Source organism: Tursiops truncatus, chromosome 1, assembly GCF_011762595.2.
Source record: "Tursiops truncatus isolate mTurTru1 chromosome 1, mTurTru1.mat.Y, whole genome shotgun sequence".
In the NCBI taxonomy this organism is placed as follows: domain Eukaryota; kingdom Metazoa; phylum Chordata; class Mammalia; order Artiodactyla; family Delphinidae; genus Tursiops; species Tursiops truncatus.
In genome coordinates, this window is record NC_047034.1 from 30,367,007 (window position 1) to 30,382,769 (window position 15,763).

Genomic DNA, 15,763 nt, shown 5'->3' on the forward strand with positions numbered 1-15,763 from the left:
GTATTGGTTATGCCATGCTAAGAATTGTGCTTGAAACATAGTGGGCACTCAATAAACATTCATTAAATGAATAAATCAATGAATCACTTTATCCACTACTAGTATATTAAATCTTTATGTTTAAACATTTCATATTTAATAATTGACTAGATTGCACCTTGGCTCACTGAAGAAAAACAATGTATTCACGCTCTGTTTTCAATACTTCATATGTGGCTGATCTTTAATCTGTTATTGTAACAACTAGAAACATTCCTACTCTTATGAGTGCTAAATGTTGAGTTCTTAAGGTTAACATATATAAATAGATGTTCATATATATGTATATATATATGTGTGTTTCTTTTTCTCTTTTTTCAGGGTCAGACATTGTTCAATGGTTAATAAAGAACTTAACCATAGAAGATCCAGGTAAATAAATAATTTTCCCATCGATAAAAGTATTTTCTTTGTGGTTTTAAGAAATATGTTTTTTCAGGGCTAACATGACAAACAAGCAAACCTGAAAAATTATAATTACATTTTAACTATGTTTTTCCCATTTATACAGATTTTATGGTAGTCAATGTATATTTAACTAAATTTTATTTAGTTTACTTTAAAATTTTTTCAATATATAATGTCCTATTTTATAACATTTGATTCAGGTGATTAGCGACTGTTAGAATGGATGAGCAGTATACATGTCCATAAATAATTATACATATAATTTATAGCAAGTGATTATGAAATAATGAAATTTCTCTTCTGAAAACACATAGAACTAAATCTCATTAATTTATAATTTTGCCTTAACTCCATTTTTGCATGAGGTTTGAAAACAATGTTATTTGTAATTCCAATTTTTTATCATGCTTACATTATGTTTTTAATACCCTTATTGCAGCCATGGACTCATTTATTGTGGTGGACATTTTCTGTATTCTGCAACGCAAAACCAATGTCCACAATTTGAGAACAGTTTCTGCCAGCACACTTCTTCATTGCCTAGAACATATTCTGAATTGTGAGGAATTTAATGACTTTAAAGAAATATCATGTAAAAGCCTTCATGTGTGGCAAATATTTCACATCACTGAAATAAAAGTGAGATTATTTTGTTTAGAGAAATGCTGAAAAAAACAAAAGAAAATAACATAAAAATTGGGATTACAGTGACAGAATGACATAATAGAGAAAGATGGCAATACACTAGCTATACAGACACTATTCCTTCAATTTAAAAAAAAAATTGTTACGGCTTTTACTCCTGCTTCTGGTGATTACCACCTTAGAATGATTTAGAAATAATAGTACATGGAGATGCAAAGTTTTTATTTTTACTCATTTTGAGCTAAATTTATAAGGCCGTGCCACCAGAAAATATACTTCTAATTCTGTAAAAAATGTCTGTGTACATCCCTTGATCACTTGGTATATGATCTTTTAAAATACTTATTCTATCAAGTTAAACAGGAATAAAACAAGTAAGTAAAGATGAAGCAGCTACTGCCAGCATCAAATTATTACTAGGTGAAAAAAGGAGATAATTATTGAGAAAGGAAGCCACGGTCTTGACAGTTTTACCTTTCAGCCTCAGCTCAGTGCCATTCCTGACTTTATAAACTGTAGCACCAGACAAAAGACTCCAGTGCTAAGAAAACACTGGCACAGTCACAGAAAACCAGGGAACTACTGATTTGCAAAGAATATCATTTCTCAAAAGGTGAAGTAGATACAAAAGAGTAGTTCTTTTGCAAATTAAGACTGAAAGTGTACTTCAGTAATAGTCTGAGAAACAGGGAAAATATACAGGTATAATATGCTAGTAAGAAACACTCGTTGTTTATAATTTATATAAGAAATATCATTTTAGCTATAATGTATATGAAAAACTGATTTTATTTGCTTGTTCAACCGTTTAAGGAAGTTGTAAAGCTTCATTAGAAGGTATATAAAAAGATAAAATCAATTATATCTGGGAAAGAACATTCATGATTTTCAGTCATATTTATGACAGGCTGAAAAATTAGTTTTTGGTTGGTTGGCATGGAGTGAAAAATTCTGTGCTGGATTTTAAGAAGCATTGATGATTGTTCTGAAGATATAACAGATTTTGCACACAGAAAATGAATCAATCTGGGAGATGATTCTAGTTAAATATGATCAAGAATGTAGCTGGCATCTACTTTGGTGGTTGCATGATTAATTTAATCATACCATTTTAGAACTGCTCATGAAGAGATAAGTAGTTATTATAAAGCTAGGTCTAATTTTAACTTCATAAATTATCTGAAGATATTTAAATATAAAAGAGAAACCCATGCCAGGCTTCTATGTTGTGCTTATTTGGTGATCAAGTGGTTGTTTGAAGAACTCTAGGGGTCATTTGAAGTTCTAGATCAATAATTTGTTGAAAGAGAATTTTGTGGCAAGTTGGAAGAAAAGACTAATGCTTTGGTATGGGAGCAGGTTCTGGTGATCCATTTAGAGACGGGGAGAGGATTGCATGATCTTCAGGGACTTCTGAGGGAAAGGGGTTGCATAATCCAACACCAGTATATATTTACATATACATACCAAATTTTCCTTTTACATTCATTCAACGATGGACAGTTAGGTTGCTTCCATATCCTGGCTATTGTAAATGATGCTGCAATGAACATTGGGGTGCAAATATCTTTTTGAGTTAGTGTTTTTGTTTCCTTTGGATAAATTCCCACAAGGGGAATTGCTGAATCATATGGTAGTTCCATTTTTAATTTTTTTTTTTTTTTTTTTTGCGGTACGCGGGCCTCTCACTGTTGTGGCCTCTCCCGTTGCGGAGCACAGCCTCCAGACGCGCAGGCTCAGCAGCCATGGCTCACGGGCCCAGCCACTCCGCGGCATGTGGGATCTTCCCGGACCGGGGCACGAACCCGTGTCCCCTGCATCGGCAGGCGGACTCTCAACCACTGTGCCACCAGGGAAGCCGTATTTTTAATTTTTTGAGGAACTTCCATAATGTTTTTCATAGTGTCTGCATCAGTTAACACCAACAGTGCACAATGGTTTCCTTTTCTCCACAACCTTGCCAACATTTGTTATTTATTATCTTTTTGCTAATAGCCATTCTGACAGGTGTGAGGTGATATCTCATTGTGTTTTTGATTTACATTTCCCTGATGATTGGTGATGTTGAGCATCTTTTTCAAGTACCTGTTGTGGACATCTGTATGTCTTCTTGGAAAAATGACTATTCAGATCATCTGCCCATTTTTAATCAGATTTTTTTGTTATTGAATCCTTTATATATTTTGAATATTAACACTTACCAGATATATGATTTGCAAATATCTTCTCCCATTCAGTAGGTTGCCTTTTCATTTTGATGATGGTTTCCTTCACTGAGCAAAAGATTTTTAGTTTGATCTAGTCCCATTTGTTTATTTTTGCTTTTGTGTCCCTTACCTTTGGGGTCAGGTCCACCAAAACATCACTGAGATCTATGTCAGTGAGTTTACCACCTATGTTTTCTTCTAGGAATTTTATGATTTCTGGTCTTACACTCAAGTCTTTAATCCATTTTGAATTAGTTTTTATGTATGATATTAGATAGTAATCTAGTTTTGCCCTTTCACATGTGGCTGTCTAGTTTCTCCAACACCATTTAATGACATTTCATGACACCAAAATAATGTCATTTCTTTCTTTTATGTGTTTGGCTCCTTGGTAGTAAATTAATTGACCATATATTTGTGGGTTTATTTATGGACTGTCAATTCTGTTCCATTGATCTGTGTGTCTGTTTTTGTGTCAATACCATACTGTTTTGATTAATATGGCTTTGTGGTATAGTTTGAAATTAGGACACTCGATACCTCAGGTTTTGTTCATTGTTCTCAAGCTTGTTTTTGCTATTTGGGATCCCTTGTGTTTCCATACAAATTTTAGAAGTATTTGTTCTAGTTCTACAAAATATGTCTTTGGAATTTTTATAAGGATTTCATTGAATCTGTAGATTGCTTTGGCTATTAGGGGCATTTTAACAATATTAATTCTTCCAATTTATGAGCATGGAATATCTTTCCATTTATTTGTGTCTTCAGTTTCTTTCCTCAGTGTCTTATAGTTCTCAGTGTACAGGTATTTCACTTCCTTGTTAAATTTATTCCTACGTATTTTAATTTTTTTGATGCAATTGAAAATGGGATTGTTTTCTTCATTTATCTTTCTGATAGTTTGTTAGTAGTGTATAGAAACACAACAGATTTCTGTATATTAATTCTTTATCCTGAAACTTTACAGAATTCATTTATTAGTTCTAATAGTTTTTTGGTGTAGTCTTAGGATTTTCTATATATAGTATCATGTAAACTGAAAACAGTGACAGTTTTACTTCTTCCTATCCAATTTGGATGCCTTTTATTTATTTTTCTTGCCTAACTGCTGTGGCTAGGACTTCAATACAATGTTGAATAAAAGTGGCAAGAGTAGACATCCTTGTCTTGTTCCTGATCTTAGAGGAAAAGTTTTCAGCTTTTCTCTGTTCAGTATGATGTTAATTGTGGGTTTGTCATATATGACCTTTATTATGTTGAGGTACATTCCCTCAATATGCCCTTACTTGAGCATTTTTGCATAAATTGATGTTGAATTTTGTCAAATGTTTTTCTGCAACTATCAGGATGATCATATGATTTTCTATGTTCACCAAGGATTTTGGATTGTAACTTTCTTTCTTGTGATGACCTTGTCTGATTTTGGTATCAGGGTAATGCCAGCTTTTTGAAATGTGTTTGGAAAGTTTCCTTTCTCTTCAATTTTTTGGAAGAATTTAAGAAGGATCGATATTAAATTTTTGAATGTTTTGTAGAATTCACCAGTAAAATCTACTGGTCATGGGCTTTTGTTTGTTGGGACATTTTTAAATTACTGTTTTAATTTCCCTACTAGTAATCAGTCTATTAAGATTTTCTATTTCTTCGTGATTCAGTCTTAGAAGATTGTATATTTCTAAAAATTTATCCATTTCTTCTAGACTGTCCAATTTGTTTACATATACTTGTTTGTAGCAGTCCTTATGATTCTTTATTTTTCTGTGGTATCAGTTTTAAATTCTCCTTTTTAATCTCTGATTTTATTTGTTTGAGTCCACTCTCTTTTTTTCGTGGTTAGTCTAGCTACTTCGTTGATTTTATCTTTTCAAAAACCAGCTCCTTGTTTCATTGGTGTTTTCTATGGTTTTTTTTAATCTCTACTTCACTTATTTCCACTCTGATCTTTATTATTTCATGTATTCTACTAATTTTACCTTTGTTCTTTTTATAATTCCTTTAGGTGTAAAGTCAGATTGTTTATTTGAGATATTATTGTTATGAGGTAGGAGTGTATTGCTATGAAATTCTCTCTTTGAACTGATTTTCTGCATCCCATAGACTTTGCTATGTCATATTTATGTTCTCATTTCTCTTTAGGTATTTTTTTTTCTTCTTTTGATTTCTTTGATTATCCATTGATACTTTGGTATCAATTTTATTTAATTAGATTTAATTATAGATTTTATTTAATCACCATTTTTTGTGTTTTTTCTCTTTATTTCCTTGTGATTGTTTTCTAGTTTCATACAATTATGGTAAAAGAAAATACTTGACATAATTTCAATCTTCTTGAATTACTTGAGACTTGCTTTGCAATCTAACATGTGATCTATCCTGGATATTGTTCCGTATGCACTTGAGAAGAATATGTATTCTGTTGCTTTGAGATGAAACATATGTATCAGAATGTATATATCTCTTAAGTATATGATGTAAATGTGTCATTTACATCCACTGTTTCCTTATTTTGTCTAGATGATCTATGCATTGATTTAAGTAGGGTGTTAAAGTCCCCTACTATTGTTGTATTGCTTTCAATTTTTCAACTTAAGTCCATTAATATTTGCTTTATATATCTTGGTGCTCCTCTGTTGGGTTCATATACGTTTATAAAGGTTATATCTTCTTGCTGAATTGACCTATTTATCATTATGTAGTGTTCTTCTTTGTCTTTTATTATAGTTTTTGTTTAAAGCCTATTTTGTCTGATATGAGTATAACTACTCTTGCTTTCTTTTCATTTCCATATGCATGGAATATCTTTTTCCATCCCTTCACTGTAAGTCCATGTGTGTCCTTTCTTCTGAAGTGAGTCTCTTGTAGGCAACATATAGATGGGTCTTGTGTTTTAATCCATTCAGCTAGTCTGTGTCTTTTGATTATTGAATTTAGTCCATTTACATTAAAGTAAGTAGTGATAATCATGTATTTTGCCATTTTGTTTATTGTTTACTGGCTGTTCTTATAGTTACTCTCAGTTCTTTTCTTTTCCTCTTTATCTCTTCCCTTGTGTTTTGTTGATTTTCTTTAGTATTATGTTGAGATTCTTTCTCTCATTTTCTTTTATGTATTTACTACAAGTTTTTTTCTTATGGTTATTATGAGCTTCACATATGACAGCCTGTTTAAATGGTAGACTGTTTTAAGTTGGTAGCAACTTAAATGTGAACACATTCCAAACTTTTATCTTTTTACTCTCCCACCCCCCTACCCTGGACAAACGTTTTACTCATGATAACACATTTTACATTATTTATTTTATGCATCCTTTAATTAATTATTATAATTTTAGTTATTTTTACTTGTCTTTTAACCACTATGCTTGCTTTATAAACGCTTGATCCACTTCCTGTAGTATATATTTATCTATACCGGTGAAATTTTTATTTTCATATGTTTCTTATTATTAATTAGTGCGTTTTCTTTTCACCTTAAATAAGTCTTCATAATATTTCTTGTAGGGATGGTTTAGTGGTGATGAACTCCTTTTGTTTTTGTCTATCTGGGAAAATCTTGACTTCTTTTTCAATTCTGTGTGATATTCTTGGTTGGAAGTATTTTCCCGTAAGCACTCTGAATATGTCATCCACCCCCTTCTGACCTGTAGTTTCTGCTGAAAAATCTGTGATAGCCTTATGTGGTTTCTTTTCATATGTAACAAGTTGTTATTCTCTTGCTGCTTTTAGGATACTCTTTTTATCCTTAAACTTTACAATTTTAATTATAATGTGTCTTAATATGTGTCCCTTTGAGTTCATCTTATTTGGAATTCTCTGGGCTTCCTGGACCTGGATGTCTATTTCTTTTCCCAGATTAGGGAAGTTTTCAGCTACTGTTTCTTCAAATAATTTTTCTGGCTCTTTCTCTCTTCTCATTCTAGGACCCCTATAATGCATATATTTCATTTGATGTTGTTCCAAAGCTCTATTAAGATGTCTTCACTTTTTAAAATTCTTTTTTCATTTTTCTACTCTTGTCTGTGTTAGTTCCATTGTTTTGTCTTTCAGCTTACCAAATTCTTCTACATCATGCAGTCTGCTGTTGATCCCATCTAGTGTATTTTTAATTATGTCATAACTTCTATTTGGTACTTTTTAATATTTTCTGTCTCTTTGTTGAACTTCTCACTGTGTGTATTTATTCTACTTCCAGGTTAATTGAGCATCTTTATCTTGCTCTTTCAATTGGGACATACTCCAATATCTCTTTATTTTGCCTAGTTTTCTTTATTTGTTTCTAACTAATAGGTGTATTAGCTATCTCTCCCAGTCTTGAAGGAGTGGCCTTATTTAGGTGATGTCTCCTGGGACTCAGAAGTACAATTCTGCCTGGCCACTAGATCCAGGAGTTCAAGGGGTCTCCCCTATGTGTGCTGCATGCACCCTACTGTTGTGGTGGAATCCTGACTGCTGTGTGGCACTGGTGGATGAGTCTGGATCCCAGGTTAGCTGCTGGGAGCAGCTGCCAAAGGGCACTGGTAGATGGGGCTATTGCTAATCCAGCAGGGCTCTTAGTGAGGCATGCCCACTGGTGCTAAGAGATGGACAATTCCAAAATGGCACCCTCTAGTGCCAGTATTAGCAAGGTAACCAGCGATCACATAAATGGCTCAAATCAGTGATTCATTTCCAGGGGGGTATTCCACCTGGTTCCTGTCTCTCTGGCAGATGCTTCAAGGTTAGTAAGTGGGTATCCTATACCTATGATCTGTGTACTTTTTTTTAAATTGAAGTATAGTTGATTTACAATGTTGAGTTAGTTTCAGGTATACAGCAAAGTGATTGAGTTATATATATATATACAAATATTCTTCTGCAGATTCGTTTTCATTATAGATTATTACAAGATATCAAATATAGTTCCCTGTGCAATACAGTAGGTCCTTGTTGTTTATCAATTTTATATATAGTAATGTACATCTGTTAAGCCCAAACACCTAATTTATCCCTTCCTCCCCCTGCCTTCCCCTTTGGTAACCATAAGTTTATTTTCTATGTCTGTGAGTCTTTTCCTGTTTTGTAAATAAGTTCATTTGTATCATTTTTTTAGATTCCATGTATAAGTGATATCCTATGATATTTGTCTTTCTCTGTCTAACTTATTGGGATAATCTCTAGTTCCATCCAAGTTACTGCAAATGACATTTTATTCATTTTTATGACTAATATTCCATTGTATAAATACCACCTATTCTTTATCCATTTATTTGTCAATGGACACTTAGGTTGCTCCATGTCTTGGCTGTTGTAAATAGTACTTCTATGAACATTAGAGTGCTTATATCTTTTCAAATTAGAGTTTTCATCTTTTCCGGATATATCCCCAGGAGTCAGATTGCTGGCTCATATGGTAGCTCTATTTTTAGTTATTTTAAGGAACCTCCATACTGTTCTCCATAGTGGATGCACCAGTTTACATTCCCCCAAAGAGTGTAGGAGGATTCCCTTATCTACAACCCCCCTCTAGCATTTGTTTGTAGACTTTTGATGTTGACCATTGTGACTGGTGTGAGGTAATTTTGATCATTGTAGTTTGATCATCATTGTAGTTTTGATTTGCATTTCTCTAATAACTAGAGATGTTGAACATCTTTACATGTGCCTGCTGGCCATCTGTATGTCCTCTTTAGAGAAATGTCTATTTAGATCTTCTGCTCATTTTTTGATTGGATTGTTCTATTTTTTAATATTGAGCTATATGAGCTATTTGTATATTTTGGAAATTAATCCCTTGCCAGTTGCATCATTTACAGATATTTTCTCCCATTCCATAGGTTCTCTTTTCATTTTGTGTATGGTTTCTTGGCTGTGCAAAAGCTTTTAAGTTTAATTAGATTCCGTTTGTTTATTTTTGCTTTTATTTCCATTACTCGAGGAGATGGATCAAAAAAAATATTGCTGCTTTATGTCAAAGAGTGTTCTGTGTTTTCCTCCAGGAATTTTATAGCATCCAAACTTACATTTAGGTCTTTAATCCATTTTTAGTTTATTTTTATATATGGTGTTAGCTAATGTTCTAATTTCATTCTTTTACATCCAGCTTCCCAGTTTTCCCAGCACCACATATTCAAGAGACTTTTTTCCATTGTTTGTTCTTGCCTCCTTTTTCGTAGATTAATTGACCATAGCTGCACGGGTTTATTTCTGGGCTTTCTATCCTGTTCCATTGATCTGTGTGTCTGTTTTTGTGTCAGTACCATACTCTTGAATACTGTAGCTTTATAGTAGATTCTGAAGTCAGGGAACATGATTCCTCCATTTCCATTCTGCTTTCTCAAGATTTTTGGCTATCTGAGGTCTTTTGTGTTTCCATACAAATTTTAAAATTATTTTTCTAGTTCTGTGAAAAATCCCATTGGTAACTTGATAGGGATTGCCTTGAATTTGTAGATTGCCTTGAGTAGTATGGTCATTTTAACAATATCGATTCTCCCACTCCAAGAATACCACCATATATCATTCCACCTGTTTGTGTTGTCTTCAGTTTCTTTCATCAGCATCTTCTAGTTTTCAGAGTACAAGTCTTTTTCCTCCTTAGATAGGTTTATTCCTATGTATTTTATTCTTTTGGATGTGATGATAAATGGGATTGTTTCCCTAATTTCTCTTTCTCCTATTTCATTGTTGGTGTATAGAAATGGAAGAGATTTCTGTATATTGATTTTGTATCATGCAACTTTATTGAATTCATTGATGAGCTCTAGTAGTTTTGGTGGCATCTTTAGGCTTTTCAATGTATAGTATCATGTCATCTGCAAACAGTGACAGTTTAACTTCTTCCTTTCAAATTTGGATTCCTTTTATTTCTTTTTCTTGTCTGCTTGCTGTGGCTAGGACTTCCAAAATTATGTTGAGTAAAAGTGGTGGAAGCAGGCATCCTTGTCTTGTACCTGACCTTAGAAGAAATGCTTTCAGATTTTCACCATTGAGTATGATGTTAGGTATGGGTTGTCATATATGGCCTTTATTATGTTGAGGTGCATTCCTTCTATGCCCACTTTCTGGAAAGTTTTTATCATAGATGCTGTTGAATTTTGTCAGAAGCTTTTCCTGCAGCTATAGAGATGACCATACAGTTTTAATTCTTCAATTTGTTAATGTGATGTATCTCATTGACTGATTTGCAGATATTGAAAAATCCTTACATCTTTGGTATAAATCCCACTTGACCATGTTGTATGACCATTTTAATGTGTTGTTGGATTGAGCTTGCTAGTATTTTGTTAAGGATTTTTGCATCTATGTTCGTCAGTGATATTGGCCTGTAATTTTCCTTTTTTTGCGATATCTTTGTCTGGTTTTGCTATCAGGGTTATGCTGGCTTCATAGAATGAGTTTGGAAGTGTTCTCTCCTCTGTAATTTTTTGGAATACTTTCATAAGGATAGGTGTTAACTCTTCTTTAAATGTTTTGTAGAATTCACCTGTGAAGCCATCTGGTCCTGGACTTCTGCTTGTTGAAAATTTTTAAATTACTGATTCAATTTTAGTACTGGTAATTTGTCAGTTAATATTTTCTATTTCTTCCTGGTTCAGTCTTAAGAGATTGTCCCTTTTTAAGAATTTGTCCATTTCTTCTTGGTTGTCCATTTTATTGGCATATAGTTGCTCATAGTAGTCTCATGATCCTTTATATTTCTGTGATGTCACTTGTAACTTCTTTTTTATTTCTGATTTTATTGATTTGCACCCTCTTCTATTTTTTCTTGTTGAGTCTGGCTAAAGGATTATCAATTTTGTTTATCTGGTTAAAGAACTAAAGCTTTTAGTTTCATTGATCTTTTCTATTGTTTTCTTCGTCTCTATTTCATTTATTTCTGCTCTGATCTTTATTTCTTTCCTTCTACTAACTTTGGGTTATGTTTGTTCTCCTTTCTCTGCTTGCTTTAGGTGTAAGGTTAAGTTGTTTGAGATTTTTCTTGTTACCTGATGTAAGACTGTATTGATCTAAAATTCCCTTTTAGAACTGCCTTTGCTATGTCCCATAGGTTTTAGATCGTCGTGTTTTTGTTTCCATTTGTCTCTAGGTATTTTTTGATTTCCTCTTTGATTTCTCCAGTGTTTCCTTGGTTGGTTAGTAGCACATTGTTTAGCCTCCACACGTTTGTGTTTTCTGCCTTTTTTTCCTTGTGGTTGATTTTTAGTCTCATAGCATTTTGGTCAGAAAATATGATTGATATAATTTCAATTTTCTAAGGCTTGTTTTGTGGCCTAGCATTTAATCTACTCTAGAGAATGTTCCATGTGCACTTGAAAACAATGTGTATTCTCTGCTCTTGGGTGAAAATCTCTCTATATATCAATTAAGTTCATTTGGTCTAATGTGTCATTTACAGCCTGTATTTCCTTATTGATTTTCCACCTGGATTTCCAGTCCATTGTTGTAAGTGGGATGTTAAAGTCCCCTAAAACAATAAGCTTTACTGTTGATTTATCCTTTTATGTCTGTTAATTTTTGCCTTATATATTGAGATGCTCCCATGTTGGGTGCATATATATTTACAATTTTTATATCTCCTTCTTGCATTGATCACTTGATCATTATATAGTATCCTTATTTGTCTCTTGTAACAGTCTTTATTTTAAAGTCTATTTTATTCAAAATAAATATTGCTACTCTGGCTTTCTTTTCATTTCCACTTGTGTGGAATACCTTTTTCCATATCCTCACTTTCAGTCTGTATGTATCTCTAGTTCTGAAGTAAGTCTTTTGGAGGCAGCATATATATGGGTCTTTTTTCTTCATTCAACCACTCTATGTCTTTTGGTTGGAACATTTATTTAATTTACATTTATGGTAATTACTGATATTCCCTCCCCCTTTTTTTTCTTCTCTTATGATGTGATGACTATCTTAGTGTTACGTTTGGATTCATTTTTCTTTTTTGTGTATATATCTGTTATAGATTTTTTGGTTTGCAGTTACTGTGAGGTTTTTGTATAGCAGTCTCCCTCTTTCTCCCTCTCTCTCCCTCTCTCTCTCTCTCTCTCTCTCTATATATATATATATATATATATGTATATGTGTGTATATACATATATTATATTATATATATATGAATTATTGTTTTCAGTTGCTGATCTCTTAATTTCAAATGCATTTTTAAAAGCCTGCATTTGTCCTCTCTTCCCCTCACGATTTCTGTTTTTAATATCATATTTTACCTCTAATTGTTTTCTGTATCCCTTAACTGCTTATTGTGGTTACAGATGATTTTACTACTTTCATCTGTTAACTTCCCTACTAGTTTTGTTTGTGGATGATTTATTACTTTTCCTGTATGTTTGCCTTTGTCAGTGAGCTCTTTCATTTTGTAATTTTTTTGTTTCTAGTTGTGGCCTTTTCTTTTTCACCTAGAGAAGTTCCTTTAACATTTGTTGTAATGCCAGTTTGGTGGTGCTGAATTCTTTTAGCTTCTGCTTATTTGTAATGCTTTGATTTCTCCCTCAAATCTGAATGAGAGCCTTGCTTGGTAGAGTATTCTTGGTTATAGTTTTTTTCCTTTCACCACATTAAATATATCATACAACTCCCTCCTGGCCTGCAGAGTTTCTGTTGAAAAATCAGCACATAGCTTTATGTGAGTTCCCTATTATGTTATTTGTTGCTTTTCTCTTGTTACCTTTAATATGCTCTCTTTATCTTTAATTTTTGTCATTTTGATTACAATGTGTCTTTATGTGTTCCTTTTTGGATGAATTCTGTATGGGACTCTATGCACTTCCTGTACTTGGGTGACTGTTTCCTTTCCCATGTTGGGGAGGTTTTCAGCTATTATCTCTTCAAATGTTTTCTAGTGTCCTTTCTCTCTTCTCCCTCTGAGACCCCTATAATGTGAATATAAGTGTGCTTGATGTTGTCCCAGAGGTCTCTTAAACTGTCCTTGTTTGTTTTCATTCTTAATTCTTTTTTTCTGTTCAATGGCAGTGATTTCAACTACTCTGTCTTCCAGGTTACTGATCTGTGCTTTTATATCATTTAGTCTACTATTGATTCCTTCTAGCATATTTTTCATTTCAGTTATTGTATTCTTCATCTCTGTTTGGCTCTTCTTTAAATTTTCTAACTCTTTGTTAAAAATTCTGACTCCTTGCTCTGTGCATCCATTCTCCTCCCTAGTTTTTTGCTCATCTTACAATCATGACTCTCAAGTCTTTCTCAGATAGATTGCCTGTCTTCACTTCACTTAGTTCTTCTGGGGTTTTATCTTGTTCCTTTGTCTGGAACATATTCCTCTGCTGCCTCATTTTGTCTAACTCCCTATTTGTATCTTTATGTTTTAGGTTATTTCTGTTTCTCAACCTTGGAGAAGTGGCCTTCTCTAGGAGACATCCTATGTGTCGCAGCAGTGCACTTCCCTCTTGTCACTCCAGCTGTATGCTCTAGGGCTTCCCCCAAAGAGGGCTGCATGGGTTCTTCTGTTGTGGTGGTCTGACTCATATGGGTGGTCTGGTAGGCTTTACTGGCCCCTAGTCCAGTTGGTTGGAAGGTCCTACCTTGTGTGGATGTTGCTGGCTGCTGTTTAATGGTGCCTTGTCATGAGGCAGCTGGTTGCAGAACCCTAAGGCACCCCGGGGCTAGTGCTGGCTCACTGGTGGGTGGAGTCTAGGTTGTGCAGGGGCTGTTGCCCACACACTGGCATGTGAAGCCAGATCCTGGGGTTAGTGCAGGACTACTAGCAGGCAGAGTTGTTTCTTGGAGCCTGGCTGCATGGCCCATGGATCCCATAGCTCGTTTTAGATTGTTGGTGAGGGAAGGCTAGTTCCTGACACAGTTATGTATGTGGTGCAAGGTGTCCTGAAAATTGTGTTGGCCTACTAGTGGGCAGGGCCAGGGCCCAGCTGGCCACAGTGTAGGGTCTGGCTTGCTGTTGGCGGTCTTATTCCGCAGACTGTGGGATACTGGTTGTCCTGGTTCTGGCATCTGCCCCCTAGTGAGTGAGGCTGGTCTAGAGGCTAGTGCAAGCTTCCTGGAGGGCAGGGCCGGTGCCTACTCGCTATTGTGTGGAGGTGGGTCTTGGCCTTCTAGTGGGTAGGGCTGTGTCTAGGCGCATGCCTAGAGGTGACTCTGGGCTCAGGAAGTCTTTAGGCAGCCTGTCTGCTGATGGGTCCGTACCAGGTTAGTTGTTTGGCCTGAGGCATCCCAGCATTGGAGCCTACAGGGTTTGGGTGGGGCCAGGTCTTCGTGCTAATGATCCAGCAGTGTTCACATATTTGGATGTTTCTCAATATGCCTGCCACTAGTGTCTTTGTTCCCAAGATTCCCCACCTCTCCAAGAGACTCTCCGAGTCCAGAAGGTAAGTCTGGCCCAGGCTCCTACCAAATTACTGCTTTTGCCCTTGGTCCTGGTGTGGGTAGGGTTTTGTGTGCTCCCTTTTAAGAGTGAAGACTCTATTTCCCCTAGTCATGTGGGGCTCTGTAATTAAGCCCTGCTGGCCTTCAGAGCCAAATACTGTGTGGTCTCTTCTTCTTGGTTCTGGAACCCCAGGCTGGGGAGTCTCATGTGAGGTTTAGTACTCTCACTCCTGTGGGAGAGCCTCAGCAATATAATTATTCTACAGTTTGTGGGTCTCCCCCCTCCCTGGGGGATATGGGATTTAATTATATTGTGAGTCCACCCCTCCTACCTGTATCATTGTGGTTCCTTCTTTATGTCTTAGTTGTAGAAGATCTTTTCTGGTAGGTTCCAGTGTTCTTCATTGATGGCTGTTCTACAGATAGTTGTGATTTTGTTGTGCTCATGAGAGGAGTGAGCTCAGGGTCTTTCTAGTCTGCTGTCTTGGCCAGTCTCCCTGTGTACTTTTTGTTCTGTTCTTTTTGTGCTGGTTTTGGGTTGAATGAGTCTGTACATAAGATGTTTAAGAACAGGTTTTATGCCCGCTGCAGTTATGTAGTTTTCCTGGGCATATTCCCCATTGGTTTTCAAAGCTAAGCATTTTGGGGGCTTGTCTCTTCTGTTCAGGATCAAAGGGTTAGAGTGCCTGATGTGTAACTTGAATCCCTTTCTCCTCAGAGAGAATTCCATACCTTTGTGATCCCTCCTAATTGTGGATTGCTGTGGCTGAGATGTGGGTTTTTCCTTGACAAGCCAGTATCTCTGCCTTTTCTTCCTGTCTTGAAGCTCTCCTTTTCCTTTGTTGAGGAGGTTCTGTTCATTCAGTTTTCAGGTCCTTTTCCAAAAGAATTATTTCATATGTAGTTGTAGTTTTGTTGTGTCCATGGGAGGATGTGAGTTCAGGGTCTTCAGTACTGCCATCTTGAACCCACATTTCTCTGAATGCTTCATATTAGGCATATTCCTAGTTATTTTATTTTGTGTAACTATTATATGTGAGTTCTCCCTTCCATTATATTTACTAACTGATTATTGTTTGTACATATGAAAATTATTAATTTATATATGATAATTGTATATATCAGTACATT

At 35.1% G+C, this 15,763-nt stretch overlaps 1 protein-coding gene across 5 annotated transcripts in view; it reads left to right on the forward strand.

Moving 5' to 3' along the window:
* RGS7 (regulator of G protein signaling 7) overlaps positions 1-15,763 on the forward strand; it is a 592,608-nt gene that overhangs the window by 414,668 nt on the left and 162,177 nt on the right. For 3 of the 5 annotated variants that reach the window (XM_073801618.1, XM_033851999.2, XM_073801641.1), the window contains one exon: positions 361-411. The exons of the other annotated variants lie outside the window; for them this stretch is intronic. In XM_073801618.1, coding sequence (XP_073657719.1) covers positions 361-411 — 51 coding nt within the window. The remainder of the gene's footprint in view (positions 1-360; positions 412-15,763) is intronic. 5 annotated transcript variants of the gene reach the window in all.